The sequence below is a fragment of the Condylura cristata genome, unplaced genomic scaffold, assembly GCF_000260355.1.
Source record: "Condylura cristata isolate star-nosed mole 26May11 unplaced genomic scaffold, ConCri1.0 scaffold00020, whole genome shotgun sequence".
Classification (NCBI taxonomy): Eukaryota; Metazoa; Chordata; class Mammalia; order Eulipotyphla; family Talpidae; genus Condylura; species Condylura cristata.
This window is the reverse complement of record NW_004567121.1, coordinates 23,030,313-23,057,506: the sequence shown is the minus strand read 5'-3', so window position 1 is coordinate 23,057,506 and position 27,194 is coordinate 23,030,313. Positions and strand designations below refer to the sequence as shown.

General features: G+C 42.7%; 1 protein-coding gene across 1 annotated transcript in view; it reads left to right on the top strand.

The window, feature by feature from the left end:
* Positions 1–27,194, top strand: part of LTBP1 (latent transforming growth factor beta binding protein 1) — a 278,103-nt gene that overhangs the window by 50,267 nt on the left and 200,642 nt on the right. The window contains exon 2 of the mRNA XM_012727629.1: positions 12,793–12,965. Coding sequence (XP_012583083.1) covers positions 12,793–12,965 — 173 coding nt within the window. The remainder of the gene's footprint in view (positions 1–12,792; positions 12,966–27,194) is intronic.

Below are 27,194 nucleotides of genomic sequence, written 5' to 3'. Positions count from 1 at the left end.
CAGGAGAGGTCTGCCACGCCATGTGGTCACCTCCGGGGCAGGCGGGGATCGAACTCATGCGGAAGTGGCTTTAGCTTCTTAGTGCTGTGCTTTAACCTACTGCGCCACCAGGGTGGGCCTCAGATGGGAACTTTTAATATAAAAATAGAAAACAAACAGAAGGGGAAAAAAAAAGTAAAGTATGACAGGATAACAGAACCTGAGATGGCCTGGTTCCTTCTGGTGAACAAGAGAAAATGATTCAAAAATATATGGGAAAAAATCTTAGTGATGTTGGGGGTAATATAAAATAGTTCAATACATATGCAATTGTAGTTTCAGAAGGCAGGAGGAAAGGATATGGCAGAGAAATGTTCAAGGAAATAATGGCTGACAGTTTCCCAGGCGAGGAAAAACGAATCTAGAGATGAAAAGAAATTTCAGCAAACCTCAAGTAACACGAATACAAGGAAACCACACCAAAGCATTTCATAGCAAAACAGCTGAAAATCTGAGCTGGAGTTCTGAAAGCAGCCAGAGTGCAAGGATAAGTTTTACACAGTAGCACGATGATATAAATGATGGGTCGCTTGTCATCAGGGATAAACGGAGGTTATAAAATGGTGGAACATTTTTTAAAGTGCTCAAGAAACAAGATATCTATGGTGTTTTATGTCCAAAGAAAGATCCTTCAGAAGTACAGGTAGAATGTAAAGATAATTCAGAAAAAATCAAGACTGTTTGGTATAGATCTGCAATTATAATTTCTGAAAGAAGGTCTTCAGGCTTGAGAGGAACTGAGGCCAGTAGAAGTGGGAAGAGTCTGTGTTGTTCAGATGTATTTTCACATACATTTCAAAAACCGTCCAGCTGGATCTCAAGGAGCATTGAATCTGCATAGGGTGCTTTCACAGAATCACTGTCACTGGATTGTTAGGGAGAAAGCATACGGTAGATGCTATGAAAATCAGATTTTAAGAGAATGGGACTGTTGATGATAGAATTTTATTTTAAACTTCTGAACCACCCCTCCTCTTACCTTGATGGCTCGGATATGGCAGAGGAGACGGGGTTATAGCAGAGAGGAAGGTGCCGAGTACCCAGTCCTGGTAGAAACATACTTAGACTTTTTTTTTTTTTTTTTAAAGATTTATTTATTTGTACATACAGAACTGGGGTACAGGCCAGAGGCTCAGGGGCGGTGAGAAGCTTCACCAGAGAGAGTGGGGAACAGAACAGGCAGATCGACGAAGTACACTGCTGAGGGGAGCAGCGGGCGGGTCAGGAGAGGTCTGCCGCGCCATGTGGTCACCTCCGGGGCAGGCGGGAATCGAACTCATGTGGAAGTGGCGTTAGCTTCTCAGTGCAGTGCTTTAACCCGCTGTGCCACCAGGGAGGGCCAAAACATACTTAGACTTTTATTGATGCCTTGAGAATCAGTGATGTAGTCAATCTTACAAATTCTATAAAATAAGAGTTATAATAATTCTGTATTGAAAATTGAATCCATGGGCAACTAGACGATCAGAATTTGCCAGGAGTTTTAATGTTAAAAATCAGCTTGTTTAAATGTATTCGCTGTGGTTTCCAAACATTTGGGCTCTGAAAATCTATGAGCAAAAAATATCTCAGTAGCACACAAGCTATTGTATATTGAATGTAAATGAATATTAAAAAACATTTTTAAAAATAGGAGATAAAAAGAATGACAAACAACAAAAAAGTATGTGTGTTCGTGCATTTTAGTGTTTTCTTACTGGATCACAGCATTATATTTCATACCGTCTGGGCATGACATCTATTTTGAAGACCACTGCAATGATAATAAAATGGGTCACACTGGAATTATTTTGTCTATACATCTGTATATGACTATATATGATTAAAAAAAATCATGAGCAACTCAAAGATTGAACTTTATTTTTTAGCTTCTGTTATTCCTTTCCACTTTCACTGCACCATTTCTCCCAAGAACAAATAATTGATATTAATAACGACTTGTGTTTTTTCATATGCCTGTGTAGTCATGAATAATAATTATTACTTTGCTTAATAAACAATAGGGACATAATATAGTACATATAAAAATTTGTACCCTTTTTCTTAAAATAGATCATAGAAATTCCTCTATAAAATAGATGAACTCATTTTAATAGCTATATAATACTCTATGTGGACACAGTGATTTATTGAATCCTTTTTCTATTAGTGGACAGTTTGTTTCTAGTTTTTTTTTTACGTAAACAGTGATTCAATAAACTTACTAAATGTACCCTTATACATACTAGAACTTTATTTAAGTTATAAATAATGTGATTATTAGGTCATTGTATATGTTTGTTTCAAGCTTAAGTTTTTCCAGATTCATTTCCAAAGTTTGTTGCAATTCTACAAGTGAAGTGTAAGAGCATACTCCCAAATTATATCCCTGTCAGTAATTGTATAGCTGTCTTTTAGGCTTTGATAATTTGAAAAAAGAACAAAAAACAAAAAAAACACACCTGAGTATAAAATTCGATCTTTTTAACTGTGTATTACTGGTGAGGTACAGTAAGACATCTTTTCATATGTCTTAGCCCTTGGGATTTGCCCTTCAGTGAATTGTTCATTCATGTTCTTTGTCCCTTTTCTTGATGGGTTTAATTTTGTTCCCACTGGGTCTGATATCTTTTGCTGTTAAGTTGTGTGAGACCTGTCTCTAATGCCTTTCATATGCTTAATCTTCTTTCACTGTCAACTTTATTAATGGTGTCTTTTTATACTTGAACCATTTTTATTTTCTGAAGTTAATACATTTTTTTTCTGGTCTGATTTGAATTATTGGCTTATAAATTATAATGCAAAATTGGGCAAATACTCTCTATGTGGAAACAGAAGAGGCTCTGCCTTTCCTACCTTCTTCCAGTGGACCTACTAGTCAGGCTTAAATATGGCACATACCCAACCAAGGTCTCTGAGCCCTGGTATACCAGAACACCCAGTATGACAAGATTTTATTTGATCAGATTTTGCTGCTTCACAAAGCAGCAAAAGTCTTGCTTCTCAAGAATGTTGTACTCATTGTCCTGTGGATACATTGAAGTTAGCTATATTTTTTTCTATCAGGTATCCTGACTTTTGGGAATAACTGTGGTTTCTTCCACGTGGCTTTTGCAGGTCCTGTAGGGCACTGGCTATTTTGTTTCAGCTGGATCAAACCCCAAAACTCAACCCCAGATGTTGAATTTAGTTAAATGCTTTCAATATTTATTACTTAGGTGACCTAGTTTAGCAGCAATTGTAATAGCAAAAAAGAAGGCTGTTTGGGAAAAACAGACTTTATTGCATTCACCTTAAAAATGGAAGGAATTTTTCCTTTTTATTTATTTTATTTAGCCTGAAGGTGCAAAAATAAAACCTTGAGATTCTTCTCTTGATTTGAACCAACATCTATATGTATACTACATTAAGAAAAATAATTCCCCTATGAAACCTTTCTTGAGGTAACTCAAGAACACACTTGAAACTATAGTTCTTTATGTATTTTTTTTAAAGATTTATTTATTTGTACATACAGAACTGGGGTACAGGTCAGAGGCTCAGGGGCGGTGAGAGGCTTCACCAGAGACAGAGTGGGGAGCAGAACAGGCAGATCGAGGAAGCACACTGCTGAGGGGAGCAGCGGGCGGGCCAGGAGAGGTCTGCCACGCCATGTGGTCACCTCCGGGGCAGGCGGGAATCGAACTCATGCGGAAATGGCTTTAGCTTCTCAGTGCAGTGCTTTAACCCGCTGCGCCACCAGGGAGGGCCTCTTTATGTATTTTTAACTGACTTTCAGAGCTGAGGGATGTTGAAGATCGTCTCATAAAAACCTTATACTTATAAATGATCTATGTTTGACCCATGGCTTGGAGAGATTTGATGCATAGACAGGACTGTGATGAATTTTTCAAGTCCAATTCAGTTTTGTTGACCCTTCCTCCACCCATGGCTCAATGAGTGTGGTGGATGCCTGTACTGAATGAGAATCCTGGCGTCCTGGGCCTGTTTCGTCCACCCCTACCTCTAGATATCTATTGCAGTGTTCAGGGTGAGGAAGATGCTGGCTGCAGCAAAGAGTGCAAGTTGTGATAGAACAGCTCGGATATCCTCCCCATGTCTTGCCTATCCTTCCTGGTTTCCAGGTAATGAGCAGGGAGTGTAACAGTGAACAGCCAACACCCAGGAGAGTTTCTTCCTGCTGTTGTTAGGGGCCATGACAGAGAGTCGACTAATATTCATGGAAATACAATTGCTGCAAAGTCTTTGCAGGCATGCGCATAGAGGTGATTTTCCACTTCTGGTAAATGTGAAGTTCCTGTCTGCAGTGCAGTGCAGTAACAGGGAGGTTGCTGGGGAATGTAATGTTAAGGCTGCAGAAGCTCAGATCTCATTCTGTGGTTCAGAGAGCAGTTCTCAAAGTGAAAAGTATGAGAAGGCAGGTGGCGGAGGCAGGGGGAGGGAGGGAATGCAAGTGATAACCTGGGACCAGAGCTTTGCCTGGTTACTGTAGTAGAATTGACATTTTAAACAGCTGACTAAAAGGGAGAAGAGCATGCTTGAACTTAACTGACCAAGGCTTACGCTGTATCATTTTTAAATGATCTTACAGGATGGGGGGAAGGGGTTATCTTTCAGTATGATGCTGTTTATCTTTTGTTTTTAAAGGAATCTGGGCATTTTTTTTTATGTAGGTCTTTAATGAGATAAAAATTTGTCACTTCTGCCACCTTCTGTATACAGTTCAGTGGTGTTAATTACATTCACATTGTTGTACAATCCATCATGACCAACTGTTAAACTAGCTATCACCCTTCACAAGCCCATTGCCTTGTGATTGCCTACCACTTCCTGTAGTGAAATCATACAAAATGTGTCCTGTGGGATCTGGGTAATTTTATTTAGCATAATGTTTTTGCCATTTGTCCATACTATAGAGGTATCAGATCTTCTCTCCATGGCTGTATTAAGACCACACTGCACACTGAATATCTATCACATGTCGTTTACTCATCTGTGCACCAAAACACCTACAGTTGTTGGGCCCTCTCTCGTGGCGCAGCAGGTTAAAGCACAGCACTAAGAAGCTAGAGCCACTTCAGCATGAGTTCGATCCCCAGGCAGGAGGTGACCCACATGGTGTGACAGACCTCTCCTGACCCGCCCGCTGCTCCCCTCAGCACTGTACTTCATCAGTCAGCCTGTTCTGCTCCACACTCTGTCTCTGGTGACTCCTCTCACCACCCCTGCACCTCTGGCCTGTACTCCAGTTCTGTATGCATAAATAAATAAATTAAGAAAAAACAACAAACTACCTAGAGTTGTTTTCTCCTTTTGGTCACGAAAAGTGATGCAGTAGTGAACATTGGGGTACAAGGATTTGTCTGAGTCTCTGCTTTCAGTTCTTTTGGGTACATGTCAAGGAGTGGAATTGTTGGATCATATGCTGGTTCTATGCTTAGCTTTTTGAGGAACTGCTATACCGTTTTTCATGTGGTTGTGGTGCTCGGTTGCTGGAGCCTGTGACAACTCAGGATTTTTGACATCAAACAGCATGTGTAAAGGTAGAACAACTTTTTTTTAAAGTGTTGAAACAGGCACCTCTTTTCTTTTCACAATAAGGCAGTTTTTGAACGTGAATTTTAATGTCACAGAAGGGTGAAGTTGTCTTCTGTGCTGCCCTCCTTGTGCAGGGCGGTGAAGGACTAACGCCTGTGTGTGTTAGGTATTGTACTGAGCATTTTCAAATATGAAAATCACACTTCATGTCTTCATGCGAACTTTGGGAGATGGCTGTCATTACTCTTACATTATAGCGAGGGAACTGAGGTCATTCTCATCTGCCTTTCCATGATAAGGGGTTGAGTTAAGATTTGATTTTTAGAATTTGAATCACAGGCTTTGCCAGTTGGCATTTCCTGATGGGATAGAAACCTCAACTACTGTTTACATTTGGGCTTTTCTTGGGATTATGTTTAGTTCAGTTTTCTGTAGTCCCTCTCAGTTGAAGTAAATAGGAGAAGGCTGTTACTCCTTTTTATTTTGTGTTCAAGGGTGCTGTTCAAATGTAGCAGCTCATTTAAAAAATTGATTAATTGATTTATTACATCATCACTGTTACTTTCTGGACATTATTTGATTTCTCCTCTTAGGTGTAGCCTCCATAGTTCTCCCACCACCATAGCATCTGTGGTCCACCTCTGTAGTCCCTTGTGCTCTTCCCTCCCTTGTTTTGATCCATCTGCTCCCCTCCTGGATGCCTCATTTATGTGGTCTGCTTGCAAGTTTTGTATTTTATTCTGATCTTGTGTTTGGTTCAGGGTATTCCACATATAAGTGCTACCATCTGATATTTTCCTCCTGACTTACTGCACGAAGCATAATCCCTTCCAGCTCCATCCATGTTAGCACAAATGGCACAAGTCTGTCTTTTTTGATTGCTGAGTTGTATTCCACTGTGTATACACACCACATCTTCTTGAGGTATTCATGTGTTTTGGGACATTTGGTTTGTTTCCATAGCTTAGTTATTATAAAGGGTAACAGCTCATTTTTGATATACCTAAGATTTAAAGTTATTAACAATATTCCCTCTGTGGTTACTTGCAAAGTAACTTACTCATTTCATGGTTTTGATAACTTCAAGCTTCTGTGTTTTTCAGAGCTTTTGAAGAGTTAGTACATTCTTTGAAGATGGACTATCTGCCCCATTAGCACATAACTGATCATTGAAAATAGAAGGAAGGAGAGGGTGTAGAGTGCTATTATTTGTGTTTTTCCTTTCACCTGCTATTCCTTGTCTCATTTTCCTTTTCATGAGCAGCAATACTGCCATCTTTGTTTCTATTATGACAGGGTACTTGAAAATTGATACATGATTTTGTGTGAATACAAGTTTTCCATTTTACAAAATAATTTCATCGGGTCTTTGTATTTTATAAACTCTTAATAGTTAAAACATAAAAAGAGAAAATGGTATAAAGAAAACGCCAAGTATCCATCCTCAGCTTAGACAGCTATGTTCGTTGATATGCCTCTGTACTCCCCTCTTTCCTATTTATGTTCAAGCCAACCTATAAATACTTCAGCATGTATCTGTAAAAGATCAAGGGCTCTTAGGAAAGACCATTATCTCACCCAAGATAATCACTAATACCATTAAAAATCCAGGCATTTAGATTTCCATAAATGTTTCATCACAAGTATTTAACAGTTTATTTGCTCAACAAAGGATCAAATACTGTCTAGCCACTGCAACCGCTCATGTCTCAAATCTCTGTGAGCCTCTCTCTCTCTTCTTTGTTATCTCAACATTTCTTCAGGGAAGAAACCGTAGATTTTGCTGATTGTACCTCTCTGATATAGCATGCCCACCAGGTTTCCTATCAGTGGTCTATTTATAGATTGAGAGCCTGGGGAGATTTGGAGTGATTTTTGGTTCACTTTGTAAGTTGTGGTGCGTTCTCCCACCAGGAGGTACATGTCATCTCTCTGTAGATTGTCACTGCCCACATTTTGTTAGGAGTTGCAAATGACTGTTGTAATTTTATCATTACTTTTTTTCTTTTCCTGGAAAAGGGTTTCCAAAGAGATATTTCACTTTCTCTGTTACTATTTGAAAATCAGTTTGTACATAGAAAGTAATAGAGTAGATTAGGCCTCTCGAGAGAAACAGAATCAATAGGTTGTGTGTATATACATATATATGTAGAAAAAGAGAGAAAGATCTGTTGTGAGGAATTGGCTTATGCAGTGATGGGGATTGTCCAGTCCAGACAGTACATGTGGGGTCTTGTGAGGCTGGGTGTGAAGTGTGGGTTTGCAGGTAGAGAGCGGACAACCAATAGTGTGGGCAAGTTCAACGCTGTGCTGCTGTGGAAGTCTTCAGTTGGGAAGTTTGCTTTTTTTCTTTTATGTAGGTCTTCCGTTAATTAGCTGAGCCCCTCTTCTCCATACCCCCGATTTTCTGCTTAGCTCCCAAGCTACTTGGTTGTGTTTATCATGATTTTTAATGCTGACCACCAGAGTCCCCTTAATTTCCATGTCTCCCCAGCCTCTCCTAATACTAACCTTCAGCTTTATTTTCTGAATGCCTTTTGTCTTTTTCATCTCATTGAAAGTCTGAGACAAGAAGGGTGACCGTTGTGTCCCTGCTTCGATGCAGTCCTTTCTCTCCTCAAGTTTTCACGACTGCTTCTTTCATTTCCCTTTCACTGTGCTTGTTCTGGCAGCTCCAGAGCTTAATACCAGCAGTCTCTGCTGTCCTAGTCTGCTCCTCAGTAGCCTCTTACCTCTTAATTCTTTGAGTCTGATAATTCTCATGATTGGACTCATTGATGACAGAGTGGTTTCCCTTTACAGAGCGCACACGCACGTTTGTGTATGTGTGTTATCCTCCACTGTGTCATTGTTCTGGTGTTGTTTTGTTAAATTGCAGTAACATTGTTTTACCAGGTTGTTAGTAATTTATAGGTAGAGGATCTCCCCCTTCAGACGGGTGTGGTTTCCTCCCACCACCAAACCACCCGTAGTCCTCCACCACAGTCTGTCTTGGCTTCTCGCCTCCATCTCCCGCCTCCATCTCCCGCCTCAGCTCTCCAGTCAGATTTCTAGAGTTTGTTCCTAGTTTGGCTTTTTCTGACTTTTTCTCTTTTCCACATAGAATTGCAATATTACCCTTCACTCTCCTGGTGCTCACATTGTTCTTGAGAACTCCACAAAAGAGAGGTTTTCTCCATGAAGCTGAAGTTGGCATTTCTTACTCCCTTGAGTTCACCACCTTTTTCCTTGAGCAGTGTCCGCCCACGCAGAGCGGCTGAGAGCGCAGCTCCCTGGACTGTGTGGAGAGAAACTGGCCCTGATGACATGAGGGGACGGCTCAGGCTATGTCCTGCCGTGCTCTTTCCTCCTCTTCTTATTCTGAATTCTGATTGCAAACCTGACTATGCGAAACTCCGTGGAAAGGGTTAGACCGTGTCAGCCCAGCCTGTGGGAAACATTTTATGGCCTGTTGAGGGTTCCCTTCTGTGAGGTCCAAAAACCCTTTTCTTCAGTGGAAAGGGGCTTGTGTTCTGCCAGGTCCTCCCACCCACTGCAGGTCAAATCATGGATCGAGAAGGAATATGGAAAAGTTTAGCCTGTGTGTGTGCGCCAAGAATTGCCACTCTGAAGGCAGCCGGGTAAACACTGTGACTAATCCTGTCTTTTAAGAAAAGAAGTTTGACTCAGTTGTTTCTCCTTTGCTTATGAAGACAGAGGTTCCAAGATTCAAGTCTTTGGCTGGCCGCTGTGCCCTGACCTCTGGCCTACTTTTTCTGCTCTGTGGGTCATAGTCCTCCCACCCGCTGAGAGATTCGCTGTCTGTGCTCACTCTTGTGTGCATCACTCCTCAGCGCCAGGATGCGATGGTCATGGTGACTGTCACCTGTTGTCCTTCCCAGTGGCCTTTTTTACTTTAATTCCCTGCTTTTCCTGCAGCAGTTTGAGGGGTCCTCATTCCTCCTTAGAGACTATCTTCCTTCTTGGAGCTGTGTCACCTTTTTCTTCCTTTTAATCCCTTCCTCCCCCTGTTCCTCCCCCTACACACTTTTTTCATGTTCCCCCATAGAGTGTGAATATCCTTCAGAACTTTGTAGCTGCCTGTTCTCATTATCTGAAATGATAAGAAGCTTCTAAAGAAGTTGGCCCCTCATAGAACACAAATCCTGCACTGGGAGGCTTTTCCTCTGCTCTCCAGAGCTCCACCATGTTTCTCTAAGTCTCATCTTCCACATAGATGGCCCTTTCTTCTGACACTGGGGCTCGGCACACCTCCTTCCCTTTGCTCATCCCCTTGGCTTTAAACCAGTAACACCCTTTCAGGCACCTAGGTCAGGCCTGAAACCCTACTGTGTTGCTTGATTTCTCGCTGCCTCCTGCTGCTTTGGCTCAGAGGGGGCAGAGGGAGGCCTCCCCTGGAAGGCGTCTCTGCATTCTCCCTGGTCTGGCAGTGGACAGAGCAGACCTTAGTTGTCCTGGAATGCCAGGCTGTCCTCTTCGGCCCAGGAGCAAGCCCAGACTTGTTCCACCAGGTGCAGTAGCACAGCTCAGGGACAGGGTAGCTGCATAGCTGTCAAGTGAGCGGCCCTTGAGCTTCCTAGGAGGCTGGCTGAGTAGTGTTTTGGTTCCTCTCAGTCACCACCAGATGAGTCCAGCTGTTTCACTTTCTTCACTGTCCCAACCAAATAGAAAGTTCAAACCACTATGTTACACCACCAGAGCGAAAGTGTTTATGTGTTCAACCCTAAGCTTTCAGGAACTTAGGTCATTCATCCCATGACAAAGGGAATGTCCCTGCATGGCCTGGGTCTGGGAAAATCCAGGCCCAAGATGGATTTTTCTGCACCCACAAGGTGTAAAGTGGTAGAGCTAGATCCCTCGAGCCCAGCCTTTTTCTGTTGCATTGTCTCTTATGGATTCTTGTTGTATGGAATCAGCTCTACCTAAAGTGAATCATCTAGACTGTCATTTGGGCGCTTTTTCTACCTTTGATGAGTGGTGCTGTGGTCTGGGACTGTGGACAGCTTGACAGTTGGCTTTTCCCACTGACCTGACGTGGTCTCCTTCTCCCTCTTCTTCAGGGATCCCTCAGTGGGGCTGACTTTTGGGTTTTGTGGTACCTTATCAGGATGAGTGTCGTCCTGTCAACCCTTTTCCTAAACTGTAGTGTCAGTTGCAGCTACTTTCCCCAGTGTAGCTGGGACACGAGGAGCAGGCCTTCTTCCCAGGCTCAGCTCGCCGCTGGACTGCTCTGTGAGTTCAGTAGTGACTTTGCATTTTCCGGGATACGTTGGCATGGCGTGTTTATGTTCTTTGTTTTAGTCTGAGCTCCTGATTTCAGCTGTTCTCCCAGGGGTGACGACCTTTGGGTGAAGGCTGTGTAGTGTTAAGTGCACATTACATGCTGCAACAGTACCGGAAATAGAGGGTTGGGCAGCGGGGTGAAACTCAACAGTCGTGGGCAGAAGGATCTCAAGGTCCTGACTTTTTTGTTGATGAGATAATAAGACTATGATTAGTTATTATTGTTAGGAACTGGTAATGATAACACACTTAACCTGAGCATTTCATATAACATCACTGAAATGCAGTGTAGAAAATGAATGTCGATGAGGGCAAGCTGTTACTTTAGCATGGGCTTTTCTTCCATTTTGCTATGTACACAGTTTTACCAGCTTTTTTCCAGTCCTGTGCGGCGGAGATTCTATGCTTTGGACCTGGGGACTGAGGTCCAGGATCCCAGTTGTCTGGACTGTGGTGATGGAACACAGGAGATTTGATGTTGGGAAGCCTATGGGGATTACAACTGAGATGAAAGAATGCACAAAATGATGTAAAAATAAACTATTATTAAAAAAAAAAAAACAAAAAAACAACTAGTTGTCTTCCCACCAAGCCGAGGAACATTCTACTGCACTCCGTAGTCCCAGCTGCTTACAGGTAGTTAAGCTTAACTGATCAAATTAGGAATTACTTGTATAGTTTCCTTCCTGTGCTATATTTCAACTTTCTCTTCTTTACATTTTTAATGCTACTTACTTACCAGAGTATAAAATACACCTTTAACACCTTTAAAACCTAAGTCTCTCCAAACAGACATGTGGATCAAGAAGATGTGGCACATACACACCCAAGGAATACTACTCAGTGATCAAAATAGATAAACTTACATGCTTGGGCAACATGGATAGAGCTGGCAGGGAAGTGATGTCAGTCAGAAGGAGAAAGACAATACTGGATAGCCTTTTTTTACATGTGGAGCATAGAGAAACCAGACAGTGGGTCAGATAAATGCAAATATTAGTCCCTCAGTGGGGACTATAGAATCCTGACATTCAGCAGGGGAGGGGCAGAAAGAGAAATGAGCACAACACAGGGAAGGAGCACGTGACCTCGGTGGTGGACTGTGAATGCTGTGGTGATATTGTGGTAGCACCACCAGAAGGGGGATCCTGTACTTAATACAAACACTGTACACTATTACCTCAAAAACATAATTAAACTAAAATGTAACTTCTGATTATTTCACGTAGTGTGATCCCTTCTAGCTCCATCCAGGTTGCTGCAAATGGCATGAGTTTATCTTTTTAATTGCTGCATAGTATTCCATTGTGTATATAAGCTAGACAGAAAATGAAAAATACTGGATGGTTTCACTTATAGGAGGGGCACCACATAAGGCATCAGGGAAAAAAACACAAAATTAACTGGCAACCGTAAATTGGAGACATTTGGTGAGGGAGGAGGGAAAGGGATCAACACGGGAGTGAGAGTACAAGGGACAATGGTGATGGCTCATGGGTGAATTGGTGATGGGGTTTTTATGGGGAATACATAATGATATAAAAGACATAAAGAAGAAATAAAAAAGGATCTTAGAAAAAAATAAAATATACTTTAAAATATTACTTATATTCATTCAGGTTTCTCTTTGTCCATGAGTTCACTTCAAGTGACATGTGTTTAGCTTGAAGGCTTAGCTAGGGTAGTTGTGCCTCGAATCCTGTGATGGGAACCACCTGTGGTGGTCACCTGTTGATCCTTACCCTCCTTGACTAGGTGGACAGAGTCTCTTTTATGTCAGATTTCCGAATGCAAACTCTTAGTTCCTTCTAGGTCACGAATAGTATTTGAAGGGGAAAATGAGCCTTGTGTGAAATTTCTCATCTAAAATGAACTTATTTCTTATTCCTTCCTCTTTGGTTGACTTTGAAAAGTCCTTTCCTTATTTCTCTTCACTTTGTTTTTTTCTCCCAGGATGATGACACCCCTTTCCTCACAGAATGTGATGATTCATCATGGCCAGACCCAGGAGTATGTGCTCAAGCCCAAGTATTTTGCAGCCCAGAAGGTGATTTCAGGAGAGCAGGCCACCGAAGGCTCGTTCCCTTTAAGATATGGGCAGGATCAAGCTGTGTCGCCTTTTCAGTGTAAGTATAGCCCAGTCAGTCATTTTTGTAAGTTACCACATTGTTGTTTGGAAGCACTTGGTTAGCTTAGAGGACTTTATGTGTCCCAGTAAATAAAACCCAAGGGTCATTTAAAGAAAAAACACACCCTGCATTAGTTCCTAAAACAACTGAGTGACAGCTCACTCTGGGGAAAGGCATCTAGAATGCCTTAGATGCTGGAATAACCTGCCTGTAATTCTGTTTCTACAAGATGGCTCCCTTTCTGGGACATGCTTATTCTAATTTTAGATACAGTTGTGTCTGACATGTTTACATTGATAAAATATTTTCTTTAGTAAGTTAGCCAAGATCATTCCTGGGAAAATTTCTGAAATAGCCTGCATTACTCCCCGAGGCTCACCTGCAGTGGGTATTTTATAACGTGAGTCCACTTTTTTAGTGTATCAAGAAATACAATAGGAAGATGAAAACTAGAAAGGTGGTGGGTAGGTGAGGAGTCAAGATCTACGAATGTTGTACCCTTTATCCAGTTCTGTATGAGGTATAGTGAGGCTCTAAGGAAACCACATGGAGTGGAAGGGAGGGCTAATAAGGAATGTATGTGGAAAGCAGCATCTTCTAATGTCTGCATTTTCATCTTGGTGAGAAGGATCAAAAGCCAACAGCTTAACTTCTCGTTTTGCTGAAGGATTTAAAGATCCAGCAGTAAAAGTAGATAATTATGACTAGAATAGACAATACTAAATGTGGGCATGATGTATCTTGGGATGAATCTGAGGGACAGCTGTATCTTAACAGCCCACTGCCATGACTTTTGAGAAGCTACAGGGACTAGAGAAAAAATGTAGGTTATAAAAGAACAAGTGTTGGTTTCCTCATCTATAAGGGATGTTGAAAATCTGGTCTGCTGTAATTAATGACCGTTTGGTAGGTTTAATATTGGTATCTTGTAAGCAGCAAAACCTACAACTTTAAGCAGTGTGTAACTTAATCAGCTCATTGAAGGAGGAGGCAGTAACACTACAAACCCATGTAAGTAAAGGTTTGCTGTTGACACTTGGTAGGCAAAACCAGAATTGACCAGAATGAGGATGAGGATGAGGGTGGAGTGTGATGGCTTCAGCAAAGCATGTACTGTGTTAAATTTAGAACTCTCCAACTGGTAGAAACTTTATGGTTGCGGGTGATGTGTTCTTTTTGTGAGAAATGAATATTTTACTCTAACTCTAGTGTTTTGATGCTATAACTCACCATCCCTGTCCAGCATATGTTACTTTGTCTATTTTGATTCTGTGCATTTACCAGACTTTTAACTTGACATCTTGAGTTGAGTGTTCCCTGTTTAATGGATATTTCTTGTGCTCAATTAATAACCTGGTACTCTGCTTATTCATAGGTCTTAGTGAACTTGATTTTCATCGTGTATTTTCCAGAGCAGGGGTCCATAAACCTTTTCCCAAAGAACCTGGTAGGAAATAATTAAGGCTCTGAGAGCCATGATGTAAGTTGATTATGTGACATACAGGTATGGTTATTTAAATGACTCCAAAAATGTAACCATTTAAAAATCTACAAATTCTTAGGTCAGGTTGTCAGAAGTCTGGTGGCTGGCTGGATTTGACTGTAGCTTGTCAACTGTTGATCTCAAGATACAACTTCTCAATGTATTAAAAAACATTCATATTCTGAACCTGACTCATGCCTGTAACATGAATGACAGTTGAACCAAAAGCATCCCAAGAAACCTTTCATGTATCATGTTTCAAATGAAAGTCTTTTCGCTGTCAACCCCTCCTCATCACCATGACTGTTCTCAAATGCATCTCCACTTAGTTTGAAGGCAGTCAGAAGAATGATCTACCAGGAAGGCAGTTGTCTCAGATGAATTGTCTTTCCTTTCATGTGAGCTTGACAGACAACATAGTAACTGGGAAAGTCATGGCTGTTAATCCCAGTTGTTTCTAGAAAGCCAAAGCTATTGATAGAAGTAACATTTCCACTGGATCAAACAGCAGTGGCCATATGGCTACCCTGATCATATTAAGATACCACCTAAGTTCCTCAAAGAGTTCAACACTGTGTCACTATGTGACCCAGCATTTTCACTCCAAGGTATATACCTGAGAGAATTGAAAACATATGTTCCCACAAAAGCTTGCGTGCAAATATGCATGGCATTGCTATTCACAACCAAAAAGTGAGATCAGTGAAAATGCCCACTGCCAATGTGTGGAGAAGCAAAATGCAATCTCTCCAACAGTGGGCTGTTCAGTCATAAAAAGGGATGAAATGCTGATCCAAGCCACACGTGAGTGAGCCTTGAACACATGCTGAGTAAAAGAATCCAGACAGAATAGAATCCAGATCACATATTATATGATTCTATTTATATAAAATGTCCAGAATAGGAAAATCTGTACACAGTAGATATATGGTTGCCGGAGGCTAGACACAGGGGAAGCAAGGTTTACGGGTGAGGAAATTCTTTTGGGCTAAGTGTTTGGAACTAGGTGGTTATCATGGTTATATGGCCTTGAGAATAAACCAACATGTTAGGTTAAAAATAAAAGTACCTATAAAAATTATTGCCAAATAAGTAGTTATAAAAGACAGCCTCAACTCTGAGAATGGAGCTCATCAGCACTCCTGTAAGTCACAAGAGATGGTTTAGCCATCTGCTTTATCTGGTATTTTCCTTGCTAACTTGTAGAAAAGAATTGAGTATGTAATTCAAATTATATTGTACTTCTTATTTGTAACCCGGTGGAAGGAACATGGAAATGACAAAGCATTTGAAAGTGGATCTTATAAAAACAGTCAGTGGAGATTATTAGAACAGCACATGCTCAGCGTCAAACCCAAATAACTCACACATGAAGAGATTAGTTTGGCATAACTCACTAACAGAAGACCTTGAGGGCAGTGAGCATCCACACAGGCATAGCTGGTGTTGCAGTAAAAATACCACAGGGCGCTTGCTAATGCTAAAACCAGAAAATATTCCTGTTATGGTCTACAGTGGAAGGACATTTCTGTCATCAGGGTTCCAAGACAATGGAGTGCTTGCTGGGGTGGAGTGTAGAGTTACTTACAGTGGAAGTCTCTGGGATGAGCAGAAATATCCTTGTAAGTGAAATGGTTCCCTAGACAAATGGTTTGTGGATAGTGCAGGCAATCCTGCAGTTCAAAGATTGGGGCCCCCTGATTTTAATATTCACCTGCTTAATTTCTTTCTACCCTAGGACCTTAAAAGTTGGAAATGTCTAGAAGTTTAAACTTGTGTATGTATGTTGGATTTCTCTTTGATCATTTCAGTTGTTTTTGTCAAGATGGTCTTAGAGTTAATAGGTTATTTGTCTTCTCAAATTTTAACTTACCACATTCAACAAAACAAATTTCTAATTTCAGGAAAGTCAGATGGCATCTATTATTTACTACCTGCCTCATGTTTTTAGACAAATCCTTCCTGATGTTTTCAGGCCAGTTAAGAGAAATGCCAATTTTTGCCTTCTGAGGTGCTGATACGAGATTGGTTACTGATGTTACAAGCATATGTTGCTGTGAAAGTATAACAAAAACCACGACACTCCCATTTTTAAACTTTAACCTACTATTTAAACATAATCTCTGCTTAAAGCAGTACCCATAGTAGTACAGGAGACAGGTGCAAAGCCCCCATCTGTGCACCTCTGACAAAAGAAAACCCCTTTTGCCTGCACAGGGGACACTGGACTGTGGTCTGCACTGGCCTCTCCTGGGCCTTACGCAGCGCATTCGCCCCCTCTCCCGCCCACAGGAGCTTGACTCGAACTCCCTTCTCCCACCTGGAGGGGGGAAGAGCTGAGCCCAGGGCCTCAGACCTGAGGGGGAGGCAAGTGAGCTGCTGTTCTCATGGCAGTGGCCCTGAGCCTGAACCCGCAGCCCACTTTGTCCAGAACCCAAGCAGTGAAGAACTAACTGCTAGGCACTCATGGCTTTTTTTTTTTTTTTTAATACTTTTGATCCTGGTTCTGTGGGTGAATGTGGTGTATTTGCAGTGAATAAAGAGTGTAACTAGATGTGAAGTCATCTCAGGATTTGATGCCAAGTGGTTATGTCTGTCCTGGAGGAAAGTAAGTGTAGGTGTCTGGGTGAAGGGTGTGTGCGGATTCCCACTGGTGAGGTGCCATGGTTACTGGTGAAACTGTGCTTCTGGCTTGAAGGAGAGACTGCAAGGGGTTCTAGAAGTCAGGCACACTGCTGCCTTTGGTCAAATGAATCTGAAGCCTAGGAGATAAGCAATGCTTGCCTTGGACAGTTCTGTTCACTGTCCACTTCCACAGGAGGCAAGGACGTGGCGAGCTTGGGAGGGCCAGCACCAGTCAGGACCTCCCGGGTGAGGGTGTCTGATATATGGCTCAGAGCGTCTAGTGCAGGACAAAAGCTCACATCAGAGCATTGAAGACCAATTCTATCTCATATATGCTACTACCCCTTTGCAAAAGAAGGGAGAAGCTGTGGAGAGGGCCTCGATAGAGGCAGATGCTGCTGTAACAAGAACAGAAGAGAAGCTCTGTAGCCAGATAGGAGGCACAGCGTGGACTGCGAAATGGAGGAGCTCTTGAGACGAGGAGCATTTTGAAAACTGAGACAAGTGAGGGAGGAGTCAGAGCCTGGCCGAGTTGGATGTTGTAGTTTAGGACATGAGTGATAGGATGAACCTTTCCAGGGGAGAAAAGAAAAGTGTAGATGGAGAAATCAAGTTCCCTGAGATGATCCTGCTGATAGCTGCCGACTGAGGGGATTCCCAGAACACAGCTCTGCAGACGGACAGGGCGGGTCCTGGGAGGGAAAGGATAACATACATTCTGCAGCGCTGGGCCTTCCCTGCATGGAGTCCACCTTTACTTTGTCACCTTTATGTAGGCGTGTCTTTGGGAATAGCCCCCACCAATTCAGTGGCAGCCATAAGTGATCTTATAAGAAGCTGGCAGAAACTAACCCAGAATAATTTAGCACTTACCAGGATGACTAGGTGTGATGAGATCACTTTCAAGAAGGAATGATAGTAAAGTTTCATGCTTATCCCCCTGTGAAGTGAAGCTCTTGAAGCTTGGTCACCCACACATAATTTGGTGTGGCAGTCAGGAGACTCGAGTCGTTTCCCCAGACACATGGTAGGTGTTCGTGCTAATGTTGGTTTGAAGAACATCACTCACTCTTCAGTAATTCCTGGTAAATTCTGTCAACTTAAGAGCATAGACAGCAAAGCAACAGCATCTTGGCAAATATGCACAGACACTTGAGAAAGATTCCAGGGAATGTGGGTGAACACCAGAGCTTTATCCTGCTGTAGGATTCCATCCAAGGACAGGGTATAACCTATTTTCGAGAAAGTCCCGTATGCTGTCTTGTGGCCACTGTGCCTGGGTCAGCCAGCCAGGGGCAGTGATCTGTTTCATGAAAGAGTTGTTTGATCACATCCCTGTCGAGGGAGGTATGTGGATTTAACCATCTCTTTGCCTCCTGCTAGCCCCACACCGATTAAGATAACTGAGACGTGATAGCCCTGGATTGATGATAAACATTTCCAAGAAACATATCCAAGTCTATGAAAATATGGAGGAAATTTGGAGTGAAGGATTATGCTCTAAATTCCTTCGTGGGCAGCCTTTCGTGCCAGAGAAGAGAGGTTTCGATCTCAGGGGCCCCAATATTACACAACAGATAAACTAATCCCTGGATAATTCTGAATGTTGAGACTAAGTTCAAGTTATTGAGAAATAAACACCAGAGTGGCTCCAGAATATTCTGCAATCACATAGTGATATACTAGGGGAAAATAACAAGAATGCAATACAGTGTGCCTTGGGAAAGCACATTTGGGGAGGAGAAAACCTGCCTTTGGAAATCAAGAGCTGTGGCATCTTACTTAGACATAGGGATTATGTGCTGCAAACTGAGGGCTATTCTTGGTTTTACTTGTGAATGGGAAAATAGTCTCTAGGCATTTATTTACTAGAGCTGTAATAGTTTTGTTTCAAATAAATAAGATTGTATGACAAACTACTCATGAGATCTTCTAACGGGGACTAGAGTAGAATGCTTTGCCTGCCCTCCAGTCAGTCTGCTTACAGAAGGGCCCTCTTAGCATCGGAAATGACCTTCCCGGAGTGAGTCTGTCCTCGTGGGGGTGACGACTCAGTGCTTTCCTTGCGTTTTTCTGAACGTCTCTTACAATGTCTTACGTTTTTACGTCTGCACTACTTTTCAGTATATTTAGTGTTAGCCCTTTGTGAGGGTGAAATACACTTAAGCTGAACCCCAACTGCCCAGATTTCTTTTGTTTTCCATACTTAGGTTGTCGAAATGAACACATGGCTAGAGTAGGGGGAGACCCTTCCTTCCAGAAGAGATGAGTATGGTACAGTTACATGTAAGTAATTCTTCTGACAGGCCAAGTTTAGACCATGAACGACACACCTATGGCTGTGTATAATGTCTGTGCACGCACATTCACATGCATGGAGTCAACCCCATGTGTGTATCACTTACACAGTCACTTTTGGGAGCATAAGTTTTCCAACAGAGCAGGTCTCCATCAAAAAAGTTCTTGCTCCCCTAATTGCACTTCACAGGTTTGCTCCTTCGAGGCTGACATGGTAGTTCTTGTGAGAAACAGCATCATTACTTTAAAATCCTTGTTCTCTAGCAACAGGTGATAGATGACTGTCAGAAGAACAGGTGAGCGTGTGGCGGGCAAGTCCCCTGGGTTGATGGCCTCCAGTGTCCTGTGTGGGAAAAGTGCTGTCCTCTCACAACCCCCAGAGCCACGTGCCCCAGGCAGCCGTACTCCTTGTTGGAGTGAACCCCACTTAAGGTCCACAGAGGCAGCCGCCTGCTCGGAACCACAGAAGCCAGGCTTTCAGCCTACATTCCACAGACAGCCAGCCCCCACCCAGGACAGCTTCACACAGAGGGTTGCAGGGTAATTCTCACATCAAAATCCTTTGCTTTATATTTTGATTTCGTTGTCACTCAGAAATCGAGTGACACACATACCTTTTGTGTTCTAGCTCGGTACTTTCCAGTCTGGGTTTTTCTTTCATGTAATTGCAGACATCCCATGAAGACAGTTATCAGAGAAGTGTGCTTTAGTGAGGTTTATAGGGACAGAGGAAAGCACAGACATTTTTGTTAATAATAATCTTCTTGATCTACTTAACTTTTTAAATGGCATTTTATTCATACAATAATGAAAAGGCAGGGCTTATTTTTTATACATGGTTCTGTCTCCTTCCTCCCTTTTGGTCGTGATGCTCCTTTGGGAACAGCGGACTTTCTCACACCCCTGACTTTGGGTGTGGCCCCACGGCTTGCTTTGCTGAATGGAGCGTGCTGGTTCTGATTAGAGGCCATAGGAGAACCTTGCAGGGTTCTGCTCTTCAGTCATGAAAAAGTCATGGTTTTGGTCTGCTGATGTGCCAACTCCCTTGACATCTACTGATTTTCTTAGATTACCCTTTCCTCAGGAAGAAATCTGAGGGAAAGGTTTTAATATCTTTTTATGCATACTAGAACTGTGGTGTGGGCCCGAGGTATATGAGGTAAGAGGATCATCAGAGACAGAGTGGGGAGCAGAACAGGCAGACTGATGAAGTACACTGCTGAGGGGAGCAGCAGGAGATAGGAAAGGTCTGCTGCGCCATGAGCAGGGATGAAACTGATGCTGCAGTGGCTGGCAGTAGCTTAATAGCACTGAGACTTTAACCCCTGTGCCAAAAGGAAGGCCCCCAGAATTCTTACTTTTTAAAACAATCTGGTCAGGTTAGTTGTTAGTCTCAGTAGAGCAGATAAGACTTTTTTTTTTTTAAAGATTTATTTATTTATACATACAGAACTGGGGTACAGGCCAGAGGTCCAGGGGCAGTGAAAGGATTCACCAGAAACAGAACAAGGAGCAGAACAGGCAGATCTACGAAGTACACTGCTGAGGGAAGCAGAGGCGAGACAGGAGAGGTCTGCCGCGCTATGTGGATCACCTCCAGGGCCAGGGGTTGAACTCCCACTGAAGCAGCTGTGGCCACCTTGCAGTGCTGTGTCCTAACCCACTGTGCCACTGGGAGGTCCTAGATAGGACTTTTAATTGGACAGGATACATACAGGCAAAAATGCTATCCCAGGCAACTTCACCTTCTCGCCGCAGTAGACTAGAAAACAGGTAGGCACATAATCTAAAACAAAATCAGTCAAGCTGTTTCACTGCCCCTAAGTTGGCCTAGCAGGAGAGCATTGCAGGATGCTCTTGAATCAAATTAGATGAAGCAGAATCTTTTAAGAAGTTTAGTGGTTCTCGTTGAACAGTGAACACTGAAGAGCAGTAGACTTCCAAGTAGAAAAACAGCCAAAGACACACTTTGTCATACTAATTTTGGTACAAGAAGTTAAGTTCAGAAGCATTTTCTGAAAGCTGGGATAAGGGCAACTCTCATGGCTTGTGGCTTCTTAACATCTTCCAGTTACTGAAATAATGTCCTGCTTTCCTTGAGGTCTAGCTCATGTGACTGGCTATTCTTGAGACTATTCTCTCCTTCATTGCTGTGTCGCTTTACTAGACTATCACATCACTTGATAATGTGCTCTCACCTCCTTCCCCTGCTTGTTTTGTAGGCAGAGAACATGCATTCCACTTGTATCCTTCCCTCCAACAGCTGTGTGCCTGGTAGAGAGGGAAGCCCCAGCTGCTCTGGTTGCTCTCTCTCTTTATAGCTCTCACCCCTGTCTACAGACCCTTCCTTCTAAGAAAGGTTGGGATTGGTGGAGATGGAAAAGAGGAGTGGGTGGGTCACTCCAGCAGTCTCCCAAAAGAAGTAATGGAGGTCAGGAGTTCTTCTGCCCAGCCTGGGTTCAGTGGGCACCCTATGTAGATTTTTTTAAAGATTTATTTATTTATTCATATAGAACCTGGGGTACAGGCTGGAGATGCGGAGGGTGAGAGGATTCACCAGAGACAGAATGGGGAGCAGAACAGGCAGATCGACAAAGTACACTGCTGAGGGGAGCAGCAGGCGGGTCAGGAGAGGTCTGCCACGCCATGTGTCACCTCTGGGGCAGGCGGGGATCGAACTCATGCTGAAGTGGTTTAAGCTTCTTACTGCTGTGCTTTAACCCGCTGCGCCACCAGGGAGGGCCCCTATGTAGATTTTTAACAGAAGTGTTTTCAGGTTTTAGAAATTGTTCCCACATGGAATGGAGAACATCCAGTTTTAGTGAATGTAGACAGAACGCTTCTCAACTAGATTCCCTAAATCCCAGCCTGCCTTCTGTTCTTTTTGGTGTAAGTTTTCAGGCAACCACAAAGGAACATGTGTGTAAATATATATCAGACGTGCTCTACCATGTCTTGAATATGGAAATAGAACAAAATTCGATAGCTCTTTTTAAAAGGAGTGTGTGAAAGACTCTTAATGGGGAAAGTGGGTCATGGTGTTTTTGTCAAAGATCCCAGTTTCCGAACCCCACCTTAGAACACCTCAGGAACATGTGTATGAAAATTCCTGCTGGAGGTATTGTAATTACCTTGTCTGTGACGATCAGTTAGGAACCTCTGGGGTAGAGGCTCCCTTGTCTCCACCAACAACATGGGGAGGGCGCCATCTTCCTCTGCTGCCTCACGGTGTAGTGTTCTGTCAGCCACTGTGCTAAGTGCTTGATTTGCATCAATCGAACACTCACAGTGACTCTAGTACAGGATTTGACTATGTAAAATGTATCCTACGTGTTCATAATATAATGAGTTACAAAAGACCAAAATAAATATTAATCACTGAAAGGAGTCTCACCTGAGCTGTTTGGTCGGTACCAAGCCCCCTGTTTGGCTATATTCAAAAAAGAATCAGTCTACTTTATTATTATATGTAGAACTTTTATGGCAATATATTTTTTAACTTATATAAAAGTACTCATTTAACTTAACAAAAGTTATTTAAGTGTAGACTCTTTGAAAAGATACCATTCAGAGTCAAGCAGTTGGGTTGAATCTGAAAAATACATAGGAACCAAAGTCCACAGTAGAATTTTACTTTATTCTAGAGTATTCTTTAATAATTACAGTTGGGAAATGGAATGTCTTGAGATGAAATTTTCTCGTGATGGGGGAAATGCCACTAATACTTTGAGGTGTTTTTTTTCTTCACAGTTGCTAACCTGAGAGCTAACCACGCAGTGATAAGTTCTTCCACTTGTAATGTCTTTTACAGTTTTTGAATGATGTTTATATAATTTCCTGTGGCAGTTGCTACAGTTTGTGAGGTAGATGGGTGAGATGGCATTCTTTTCTAATCCAGATTTCAGGACTTTGGTGGGTAGAGCCAGTAAGTGGTTTTACTGTATCCCACCCCTTTGAGTCTCTGAATATTACTTTTTTTGTCACATAAAAACCTTAATACTTATTCTATAAAACTTTTAAGAATGATGTGAGATGAAAAATATAAGAGTTCCAACACACTGCCAAACAGATAAGCTATACTTAATCTGGTTCTCGTCATCATCCCAGCCTTCCCAAGTAGATAGCGTCATAAAATCTAACAGTGATACTTGTTTCAAGTGTGGATGAGACACTGGGGGTATTGAAAAAGGAACAAGGTCTTGAACTCAAATCCTGTCTCCACCATTTCTTAACAAAATGACCTGGGTCAAGTTTCTGATGGCCTTCTCTGTAATTTCCTTATCTGTGGAGAGGGTGTGATTGTGATTTGCAGGATTTTGGGTTATATTTGAGCTCTATGGTTTTGTAGGCACACAGCGTATGTCTCCTTAGCCCACCAGTCATAGAAGTGGCACTCTGTACTTTTAAAACAGTCCACAAATTCTGCTTCTATGTTCTCCAAATCTGGACAAAAAGAAAAACAGAAGAGGGCTGCATGTGTATGTGTTAATCACCTATTGCTGTGTAACAGGTCTTTCCAACCTTAGTGGCTGAAAGCAGCAGGTTTTAATTTACAGTTTCTGTGGGCCAGAAAGCAGTACCTTACCTGATGGGTTGGGCTCGGGTTCTTGAGGTTGTAGTCAGGCTATTGGCAGGGACTGCTGTCATCTGAGGGCCAAGTGGGCTGGAAGCTATGCCCAAGGCACTCATATGGCTGCTGGCAGGAAACCCTAGTTCATTGACAGGTGGGCTGCACCCTGGGCGCCAACAGTTCTCACTGAATCATAGCTGGCTTGACCCATTGAGTGAATGACCCAAGAGAAAGACCAGGATAGATGCTGCATTGCTTTTTATGATGTCATCTCCAAAGTCGCAAACCATCCCTGCTGCTTTATCCTATTCATGAGTGTCCAAGGTCAACCCATACTCTGGGTGTGGGGACTGAATCAAACCTCATGTTTTGAAGAAGGATGTGTCAAAGAACTTATTGGCTGATTTTTAAAGCATCATGGAGAGGCCTGATCTTGATGAGTTTCAGTGGGAGAAGAGGAAGTTTAGAATGAGTAACATGAAAAGAATGAACTGACAGCTGGAAAACTTAGTGGGTAATTACACATCAGTAATTCATTTTTTATTGCAGCTAATCACTTTGGCTTTATCACATGATACTGGAGCATAGCTAGATATAATGACTTCGAGAAAGGGGTATTTAGACTGAAATCTTTCCTGATGATGAGATCTATTGAATTTGGCAGTAGTCCCTTGGGGTCATTTGATGGCATCTTTGAAAACTGAGCCAGAGAGCTGTTTGTGCTGGGGAGTCGTGGTGTGTGTGTGTGTGTGTGTGTCTGTGTGTGTGTGTGAGAAAAGTAAATGACAGAATTGATATTCTGCAAGCTTGGATTACCTGACTCTCTAATTTTAATAGGAGAGACTTTAAAATGCCAGTTTTCTATATAACTAATTGCTTCAACAGATTTTCTTTTTAATTAAATCCATCCAGTTGCAGAGTTGTTTTGGCAGTTGCAAAACTGTTCAGACCTGTAGCTTCCTTAGTGCTTGTTCAAATGAAATGCATTCAGATGTTAATATTTCCATTTCCCTTGGATTTTGATCACAGACACACACATTCGGGGTCTGTCAGAGGCACATCACGGTGCCTGCTTCTGGCCCTGCAGTTGCAGTGGCCGAGATGCTAGCAAGGACCTGGGGTATGTGGTGGTGTCCTCTGCTCCTTCACTTAAGCAGAGTTACCATCTTGTGATGCCTCCTGGTGTCTGCTGTTAGTGTTGGAGGGAAGTTTCCAAGCCCCCTTCTTGAGGTAACGAACCCTGGTGGCGCTCACTTCTTGAAATGCTTGTGACCTGCATTTACTAGTTAGAGGAATAAAATGCCCTTGTCAGCTCAGTGTAGCAGACAACAACCTCCTGATGCTCACACTCCCTTTAATCTACTTTATTCTCTTCCTCCCCTGCCTTCTTGTCCATATATTCGCTTTCACCTGGTACTCCTTCCCTTCCTAAAGAGGGAGAATTGCCAGGTGGGAGTTTTGTTACCAAAAAGAAACAAACAAACAAACAAAAAGATAAGAATGCACAGTGTGTACTTTGACTTGATAGAGGCCCAAAGAAGCTTGCAAAAGTAGACAGATACATACACTCAACAGAAGTGTGTGCACAGAGCCAGGACATCATGGAGGGTTGTAACTTGGGATTGTGCCTGGGGGTGAGAATCATGGAGGAGAAAAGGGCAGCTTAGTTAGACCACAGGACAGGACCAGAGGTAGAGAAAAAGGAGGAAAGGGCCTGACTGAGCTCTGGCTCCCCAGGGGCATGATGCAGGGCATGAGGCTACCCTGAGCCTGGCTGGGAAGGGGCTTCATTTCCTTTGAAGCAGCTGGGTTTTGCCAGAAATACCTGGCCTCACCATGCCACAGTTGTAATATGTGTATGTGTGTGACCCTGATCCTCACGGCATGTGGTAGGGATAGTCTGGGACCCCCCAGGGGAATTGGCTCCCCCTTAATCAAGTGTGTAAATAAGTCACGAATGTATTCCCTTGTAAACAAAGAGCCAAGTAGATATCTATCCTGTTAGTCAGACTTGCTTTGCCATATCCAAACAAACAGATGTCATTTATGGAAACGGTGAGTGATAGACTGATAACAAATGCCTCCCTTTACTTCTCTTTGGAAAAACAACAAATGTGGGGATAAGTAAGAGCTAATTCTGTTTCAGACTTAAAGGACAGAAAATCTGAGTCATGTAAAACATACGTAATTCATTGTTTCTGTCAGGAGCCCGTGCATGATCACGAGGCTGTGTGAGGCTTAGGGCGGGATATGGCCATACCCCTTGCCCTGTGGTCACTCCCTGGTCTGGGACAGTGGTGATGTCCTCCTCCAGTCAGTTGCACATTAGCCTCTGGTAGGTCTGTGTCCCTGGTGTGGAATCTAAAGCTGAGCTGTCACAAGAACTGGCATAAGTTCCATGGAGGAACTTAGAAATATTTCACGTGAAAAATAAATGCTCTTTTAAGTGCTATTTCTTTTTGGGGAGACAAGCTCTTAGAGTAACATCTTGAACCTTGATGCCAGAAAAATGAAAGAAAAGTACTCCCTGGGTAAACTCATTGAATTCTCCTCAGTGTGGATCCAACGGTTGACAGGCTATAGGCCCTGGCTGTGAGTTGCATTGTCACTTCAGAATAGAGAAAAGGTGGTCTGGGCAGCACCTGTTCTCTCCCTGCCTTTATTCTCTTCACGATAAGTTGTGAGCTGATTTAAGTCCTGTCATCTGGGGGCTGTTTCTTCAGCTTTTTGATGACAGCATTTCGCCTAGCCCTTTTCCTTCTGGAAGGGATGGCTTCCCGGTGTTCAGGGCTGGGAGCAGAGCAGCGATATCCAGATATGTTCCAGACGGGAGGGTTGAGAAAATGCCAAAGAAAAGCCATGGGACAGCCGGCGCACACAGTCCCCAGCCCCATCTTGACAGAGGAGACCCTCCCCGCCCCTTGCCTGCCTCTGATTAAATGTGGCGAATTTGGCAAGCATCGTTATCTTCCTTGTCTGTGTGCTCCAGGACCAGCCCGAACTTCGCTGGCCTTCCTGAGGGAGCCTAGACATTGGAATCCCCTCACGGTCTATGATGTTAAAGAAAAATATTTTACCAAAAAAAAAAAAAAAAAAAGGTCAGAAAACCAAAGTGTGAAAAAGCCATGGGTTTGTTTTGCTAGTTCTTCACTTTTATTACCGACTGTATTTTCCTTTCCCCAGACGCTGGGTCAGATCCTGCTGAGTGAGTAAACTTGTTGGTAAAAGTTAGACTCTTTTGACTGTAAAA